At 38.6% G+C, this 8,749-nt stretch overlaps 1 protein-coding gene across 1 annotated transcript in view; it reads left to right on the top strand.

The window, feature by feature from the left end:
• Nucleotides 1-888: 888 nt before the first annotated feature.
• Nucleotides 889-8,749, top strand: part of LOC106942769 (epidermal growth factor receptor substrate 15-like 1) — an 18,611-nt gene continuing 10,750 nt past the window's right edge. Inside the window, exons 1-5 of the mRNA XM_015026102.1 lie at nt 889-1,060; nt 3,238-3,279; nt 3,716-3,805; nt 5,401-5,448; nt 5,703-5,798. Of these exons, the coding sequence (XP_014881588.1) occupies nt 1,034-1,060; nt 3,238-3,279; nt 3,716-3,805; nt 5,401-5,448; nt 5,703-5,798 (303 nt within the window). The 5' untranslated portion in view covers nt 889-1,033. The remainder of the gene's footprint in view (nt 1,061-3,237; nt 3,280-3,715; nt 3,806-5,400; nt 5,449-5,702; nt 5,799-8,749) is intronic.

The following is an 8,749-nucleotide window of genomic DNA, read 5'->3' as shown; positions in this document are numbered from 1 at the left end:
AAATATTTATATAAAAGTGACATATGCAGCTTTAATTTCACTCAGGAGAGAACAGGTCAGGAGGGACGTGGGTTAGAGCTTCTGCTCACTCACTTATATGTTATGTGGTAAAAGGCACAGGGAACAAGTTAAATTCATGAGCTGTGAATATTGTGCTAATTATCAATATTGAACCAAAGAAAGCAAGGCAGACGCAAGCCTTTAAAATTGTGATACTTTTTATGTGTTAAATAGACTCAAAAATTGTAACAGCAGCTGCGCGGGGGGCCCAATCAAATTTTTTGTCAGGGGCCCAAGATTTCTGGCAGCACCCCTGTTAGTGTATATTAAGCATATCCTATCATTTCAGGTGCACAGTGACCTGCGTAGCTCGGTGGTCGCATTGTGGCTGCGCTGCATTTGATAAAGACTGCCATACAACGTATTAATGCGCAAAGAAGAGTTTGGAGTGATCTGTGTAGATGTCTGTTTAATTTAATTTCAATAAAAACTTATTTCCCCTGTTCGATACTGTTTCATTCTTACAAATACCTCTGTATTTAAAACATTTTTTAAAAGGTAGGCTATTCTAATAAAAATAATAGTGCATAGAACTACGGTAGCTTTTCATTTTAAACAAATAGGATATTCTGATGAAGGAAGTGATATTTTTCTGCTTTTGTCGTGTATATAAATTGTTCCAATGATATGCTAACCATAAAAGTTTCGGTCTTGTAACTCAAAGAATGTTATCAGATGATAATAATTAACAACACAACCCGCTATAGTTTTCGGTTTGAAAATATGACGGAAGTTTTAGACGTTTAGCACCGACAGATAGACATGGCTATCTATCCGTGTTACGATACGAAAATCAGACGTAGTACAGACAGTCAGAACTCTGCCCCTGACATTCTGGATTTTATGCTCTACTTTGGGATTTTAATACTGCTCACTAATGATGAAATAAAGCAGACTGGACGAGTGGTTCCAGTAGGAGGCGTGTCACTGGGCTTCAGAGGGGGAGAGCGATGTCACAGAAGTAGCAGGGAAGATGGCAACTCTCGCATCTCTCACCCAGGTAACGACGCTGCAATTTCCCCTATCATCTGCCTCAACAGAAAGAACTACATAGCGGTAGAGTCAGACGGTATCGCCCATCAATAAGTATTAGCATAAGTGGAGTTTACAGAAAATACGACGCGGCTTTCTTATAATGCAGATAGATTGTGGAACTAGGCCTGTTCCTTGAGCGTTTGTTAGCGGATTGATTAGCATCCACTGACACTAGGTTCTACTGTTTATGTATATACAACATGGTGTTTTTCAAAAAAGATGATGGCTGCTCATGTAAGAAAAAGTGTCACCAGAGACACCAAGCCTGTCCCAAGCTTAAGGGCTAACACAGTTGTACTGCTGACTCCTAAAGCTAGCGTTGGTCAGATGCTAGGTTGAAAGGATGGCGTAACATACCAGGAAGGGTTAAATGTGATGCTGATGAGAGTTGAATCTGTGCTGTACATGATCCTTCTTTTCATATCTATTATGCTGACGCATCTTAAAAATATGTATTAACAATGGTTGGATTAAACTATTGTATCATCTTGATAGTGTGAAATGTGACTCGATTAAACTTGCTAGTTGCGTTGCAGCTGCACTTTGTGCCTATATAAACAAAGAAACAAAAGTGTGAAAAGAAGAATGTGGAATATAGACACATAATCCATGTACATGGACATCATGTCTGAACCAAATAAGGTAGTTTGAATACTAAATTATGAATGTCCAAGTCAAGTTATTTTGAACTGATTTTGCACTTGTGATAATATGATACTATTACAGTAAATTACCATAAACCGTATGTCCTCCAAATAATGAGTAAATAACGCCTGTAAGTGATGCCGAAGATGACATATTGCCCTTGATTCTTAAGCTGCAATGATTAGTGACGCCAGTTACTGAAAATTGCATGTAAAATTATTTTATATATACATATAAGTTGATTGATCTTATGATCGACTTAATGATTAATGGATAAGCAGCCTTTTTCTTAAAATCGTACATTTTCTTTTGCATCAAGAAGGGCAACCATCTTTCCTTAACATAAAGGGCTATTTTTTTAATAATATGGTTGTCTTACATTATTAAACTTAACTTATAAAATTTAACAAACAGGAACTTCTTATGTTGCTAAATTGAAAAAGAAAAGATGAAATAAATAGAATGTGACACACTTAATTCCTTATGAACAGAGATATTCACACAGAAATATTGTCTGCTTTTGAAGGAATGTACTTAATGTACTTCCCTCTATGAAGTACATTGACAACAGCCCTCAAAATCAACCTTGCTTATTAGCATCATGTTTATTTTCCATCATGTTACAATTTTTCTGCCTGATGCTTTCCGCTTTTCTGTCATTACATCCTTACCTTTGTAGCACATCAGTAAGTTTTGGTAGAGAAGTCGACTCTGGTCTGTCATGCCTCTTGACCTCATGAACATTATTAAAGTGATAACAAGAAACTTGTTGAGTGTTCATACGTCAAAATTAGAAGTGCACCGATTTATCCACCAGCCGATTTATCGGTGCCAATTTCCCTAATTTTGGGAGATCTGTGAAGCCGCTCTTTTCTTGCTTGGCAAAGGTCTAAGAATCAACCACTGTCCTCTTTTTCTCTCCGGTGAGAAAGGTTTGACTGACAGACCGGCCCACCAAGTTATGTCTGCACGCTTACAATTAACAGTAGTTACCCCACTGTTGTCAACTCAACAAATTTCTTGACCAAAACATTTGGTTAACATTTCAGACCAAAAAAATTGGTATTGGCTAAATTCAGAATTGGCACGTTAAGCTTTTTAAAAGATAGGTAATCGGCGATCGGCTAGAAAACTGCAATTGATGCACCCCCAGTCAAAATGCATCCCATTTTGCATCTCACACTACACTCTGTTTGGACCTTTTTACTTTCCATTCTGGGATCCCTCCACCATCTTAGTTTCTCTATAAATTGGCTCCGCGGCCAAACTGCAACACCAAAAAAAGGTCTAAGTGAACATTATTAATCGATTCAAATTCATTTTAATCTAATAAACCATTAATCAACAACCATAATTTGATTAACTGTTTGAATTGCTAATATATGTGTATATATATGTATGTGTCTATATGTCTGCGTGTGTGTATGTATGCATAGTTTTAGCCTATTCAGCTTTAACATCACAAATGTTATTGATTGTCAAAACATCTTGCGATAGGTGGTGAGCGGGAATCCTGTTTATGAGAACTTCTACAGACGGGTAAGATGATGACCCCTCTAATGTGACTATCTAACCTATTTACTACTTCTGAGAAATAAAAGAACATAGCTTATGGTGTGTTCACAACAAATAGGTTAAGCGCGTCAAAAACACAGCTGACCCTTTAAGCGTCTGCACTTTGATGCAGACTCTTGACATTTTGCTCTACACCTAGCGTTTCATGCATCAGGCGCATCTGGTTCAAAATCTATGTGGAGGCGCATCAGATGCGTCAAAATCACCCATTTGTTGGACGCGCTTGACATGTCAAATGCTCAAAATGCTTCAAATCAAGCCGTGCTAGATTGTAGAAATGCGCCATTATCCCTCAACGTGCCTCCACATAGGCTTTCACTGTAAACCAGATGCGCAAAACTCGTTTGGTGTGAATGCACCATTACATGACTGACTAAAATTGCTGTGGATATTTTTTAAGGTGGATCCTGAAAACACTGGCAAAGTAGGACCAACAGAAGCAGCGCTTTTTCTCAAAAAGTCTGGACTACCTGACAGTACATTGGGGAAGGTAAGCCTTGTTATGCTGTACCAGCAGTTAAGGGAAACACAGCAGTGAAATTAACACCTATTCATAAGAGCCTTTAACAAACATCAGACACGTAAAGCTGAATCTGCTGAGACAGAGCAGCTTACTGGACTCCATCCCAGAACAGTTTTATGTCCAAAGAGTTCTGTATGTTCTGTCACTGTATTCTGTGCCTTAGAGTTTCAGCTGCTGCCCGTACACTGCTGGTGAAGGTTGTTGTATACAAAAATATAGGAGTGCATTTTACATACAGTTGGGAGAATAAATATTTGATACACAGCTGATTTCGCAAATGTTCTTACTTGTAAAGCATTTAGAATTCTATGTTTTTTATTATAGGTACTCTTCAACTGTGAGTGACATAATCTAAAACAAAAATCCAGAAAATCACATTGTGTAATTTTTAAAATTACATAACTGCATTTTATTTTATGACAGCAGAAAAATAACTTATATTTGGAACAGAAATATTTGTTGCAATTGCAGATATCAGGGATTTCTTTTAGTTCTTGACCAGCTTTGCACACAAGGCAGCAAGGATTTTGAACGACTCCTCCAATCAGATCTTCTCCAGATCCTTCTGATTTCGAGGCTATCACTGGGCAATATGGATTTTCTGCTCCCTCCAAAGATTGTTTATTGGGTTCAGGTCTGGAGACTAGCTAAGCCACTCCAGAACATTGAGAGGCTTTTTGCGGAGCTACTCATTAGTTGACCTGGCTGTGTGCTTCAGCTGGTTGTTAGACGTCCCAAAAGAAAAAGTTCAAACGTCACAAAGCGTCATATGTGCAAATGTATTGCCCATCGCCATTTGTTGAATTGACAAATATTGTTTGGGTGATATAAAAGATTTTCCCAATCTTAGAAGATGCCCCTCCTCGTCAGCGAGACTGTCTGCACCCCCAGGAAGATCACAGCATGTCCTGAATGAAGGTGTTCACAGTTAATGTTATTTAATCTAAGTAAAGTGACGACAGGTTCTGGACAATTTCTGATGTTATTGAAATAAAATTGTAACTTTACCTGTCTAAGGTACTTTGAGTAATATTGTTTGTGTTCCCGGTAGATTAGTTTGTGGACAGTAAGGCCAGAGAGTATGCAATGCCATTCAAGAACCTGCCATACTGCCTTCATCTTCCGAAGCTCATCTGTGAACCAGGGTGCTGAGTGGGTGTAGAGAGCAGCGCCCTCTACAGTGGGCGCTGCTCTGGTTTTTACAGGAGCATGATTGTCTTGGAGGCTAATCAGATGGTTGTTGTAGTAATTCACAGCTTCATCTCATGATGAAGAGTATGTGGAAAGATGCTGAATGTCCATTGACCAAAGTTCTGTGTTGATGTTGTTTAGATTTCTAAAACCAATATTAGTTTAGGCTTGTATATACTGCATGATGATGTCAATGCCATGGAAATGACATTGTGGTCAAAGAGTCCTAAGTCACATATACACATATGAAGTGTCACAAGGGGTGTGGTAAAGAGGACACTTTTCCACCTCCCTCTCAGGACAGAGAGGCAGTGAAGTAATAACCAATTCAGTTAATTTCTTATTTTATTTCAGTGTGTTTTGTTTTACAGATTTGGGATTTGGCTGATCCTGAGGGAAAAGGCTATTTGGACAAACAGGTGAGGAAGTCTGTACTTGTAAAAAAAAAAAGTCTATTTTTTTTATTAATAAAGATAAATTACTATCAAACATCTTAAAATGAAAATATGAAGTGGTAAAAATCAAAAATAAATGTTCATCTTTTTTTCCAACTATATCTAATATGTATTTTTTTTATTCATATACACATTTCAGTAATAAATGTGCAATTTGTTTTTCTTTTGGCAATATCATTTTTAGGTTGTGTCTGATACTATTTTTCTTTCTCATTCAGGGATTTTATGTTGCTCTCCGTCTGGTGGCCTGTGCGCAGAGTGGTCAGGAAGTCAGTGTTTCTAGCATCAACCAAACAGTCCCTCCTCCACAGTTTGTAAGTGAAATAATCTTTATAGCACACTATTTTTCATTCTTTTGTTATGACTGAGTCTTCAGCCTTGTTTGGATTGGAAGGTTTAGATGTTAAGAAATGTAATAGTCTTCCACAAGGTTTAAAATGAGATAAGTGAGAAAAAATCCGCGACATATGAACCCGCCTCTTCATGAAAATACAGGGTAACATCTACAGAAACAACCCTATTTTATTTTACTAATAAAAAGTTATTTATTAAAGCTCAAGATGTGTCAACACAACCGATTATTGTCTTAAAACTAATGCAGTCAATTGATTACAAAATTTAATCAGATTAACCACCCCATGCACTGTGATTAATCATCACTATGCCTAACTTTTGAAATGTAAATATGGTCACAGTTATGGGTTCTTGCTGGAATGGTGCCCTGGGCAAGCCCCTTTTTCTGCTGCATTTCAACCATTAAAAAGTAATTATCCGATTTTTTTTGCAGCATAAAGCAGGTAATGTAGTCTCCCAGTAGTCAACAGCAACTTAGAGAAACTTACTTCACCATACGCTGGGCAGCGTGTTGAGATGTAAACGCTGGACATAATTCTTTGTTTACAAAGATAAATCATTCTCACTGCTCCCTCAACGCACACCTCTGAAAGTGCATCTACAAGTTATTCCTGCGGTTCACATTGAGCTGCGCAACCAGAGCTAATGCTGTGAATTTTAAACTCTTACCCTTGATGTAGACTTTCCAAAGAATAATAATTCCTCAGATGGGGTTGATGTACATATCCATACAAGTCAGCCTGTGTCCAGTTAGAGTGATTAGTTTTCTAATTCCTCTACAGTGGGCGCTGCAGAGGAATTAGGTCATCCCCACCAGACATTGTTGTAGATTCCTGTTGGGGAGCGGATAAGGATTGATCCCAGTGAGTTTGTTGCAGCTAGGTTGAAATCTTTAGAGCCAAACAGTATCACCACGCCGTCACACTCGCCTTATACACTGAAACCGGTCAGTGTTGGAAACCAAGATACACCAACTTGTCTTCTCTCTGGACACAGTTTCACGTTGATTAGGTGAAAGGAGGAAGATAGAGACCGCTCAGTGGCCGTGGCTTAAGTGATATCATCATTTGATCATTGGGTATTGTAGGGAACCCAATGCTGATCAATCATTGAAAGTTTGGTGTCTCAGTGAATTTTTGTGTAGGAGAGATAACAGTTTTGTGTTGCATGGCAAGATGTCAAACTCTGAGGCCTGGTCATGCCCCTTCACCATGCACTCACTGATTTCATATTTTTGATCTGGCTATGTCTTATAAACAAACTGAACAAGTTTGAACCTGGTCGATCGAAATCCCCAGAAAGAGCTTGATCAAATGCGGAGATTGTAAGCGGCCAAAATGGGGTCAAAATCGGAACTTCAATCCAAAATGGTCGACTTCCTGTTTGGTGTAGACCATGGCTGTAGAAGACTTTTCTGTAGGTCTTAGGATGTTGTGCAACTGTGCCAAGTTTCATGTCTTTACAATAAAGTAAGGCCAATGTGGAAGGTATTTTTAAAGTTGCCAGAGGGAGTAGTTTATGTTGTGATTTTTGCAGCAACCTTAAAATAGAAAATTTGAAGGTCGACAAGCAACAAGTTTGGTGAGTTTTTGAATATGTTAAGGTCTCAAATCGCAATAAGAATAAGACACAAAACAATTACAAAACGATTACAATAGGCCTTTACAATACTTATGCAATACTTACATTGCCTTCGCATTGCTTCGCTGCTCGGGCCTAATTAATGGAAGTCTTTCAAGGCAAATTACATTTCAACAAGAATGTAGGCAGGGCTGCTCTTGAAGCCCACTACTTTAATCTTTTTATTGAGCCACTTTCTCAGATTATTGGAGACAAGAATGGTTTGGGCGGGGGGTGGAGGGGGTGATAATGGGGTATGTTGAAAACAAAATATACTTATATGAGGATGATGTATTGGTTACAATTAAAAATCCTAAATCTGGTATTCCTTCCCTTACGGACATCCTGGAAACCTACAAAAAACTCAAATTCTGACCTTTTTTGTCCCTTCAAAACAATTAATGAATAGTTAGTTATCAATTCAATTGGCATCAATCACAAATAGGGTGTTCGGGTGTTTTATTAGCAAATCTTGCTCATCTATATGGGATTAGTTACTACAGCAACCTACCTTATCTGACGGGGTGTGAACCGTCAGATAAGGCTTCTGAACGTTGGTGTTCCCGCTAAGTCCTGAATATACCCAATTTAGGTTGTCTTGGCCCTTTTATCGCAGCCTGTGGGGTTTACCCCGACTGGGAACGAGAATACAACCTGTTGAATGTGACAGGTAGCCAATCAGAAAGCGTGGTGACGTAAGAACAGAGGGGAATACCAAACAGCTGACATATCGCACAACTGTGAGTCCGGTGGATATCGGAGATGATATGTGGAAATGTTTATTATTATATGTAAAGGTCGTTATTATATATGTTTATGTTTATTCAGTTAAAAATGTTAACTATGAAAAAACATAACTCACCTCCAAATCATAGTGCAGCAAATAGAGCGGCTGCTCCCATCGTCTCTTATCCACCGCCTTTTCTTTTTGTTACGTCTTTTATCTCTTAAAATGACTCTGCGTCCTGATATTCCTTCTACATCGTTATCCGTGTTTGGTTATTCTAAATTCCCGTATGCTATGTTGGGGGTTTTACTGGATTATCCTCTGGAATCGGTTCGTGTTGCTCCTGCCTTGGACACACGAACCGATCAAACCTGTTGGACTTTTATCAGCTCTGTGGTCACAGAGGTTTGGAGAATTGGCTGACAATCCTTAAATCTTGCCGTCTAAACCAGACTTAAGACTCACAAGCTCTACTCATCTCCTCTCGACCACTGCCCAAACGCTCTCTGACTCTGGTCGCTATGGTAACGTTTATATAAAACGAACATTTTACCCATCCATCCA

This window comes from Poecilia latipinna, unplaced genomic scaffold, assembly GCF_001443285.1.
Source record: "Poecilia latipinna isolate Pla-1442-1.1 unplaced genomic scaffold, P_latipinna-1.0 Scaffold4538, whole genome shotgun sequence".
NCBI classification, from domain to species: Eukaryota; Metazoa; Chordata; class Actinopteri; order Cyprinodontiformes; family Poeciliidae; genus Poecilia; species Poecilia latipinna.
This window is presented reverse-complemented; position numbering and strand designations above follow the sequence as displayed.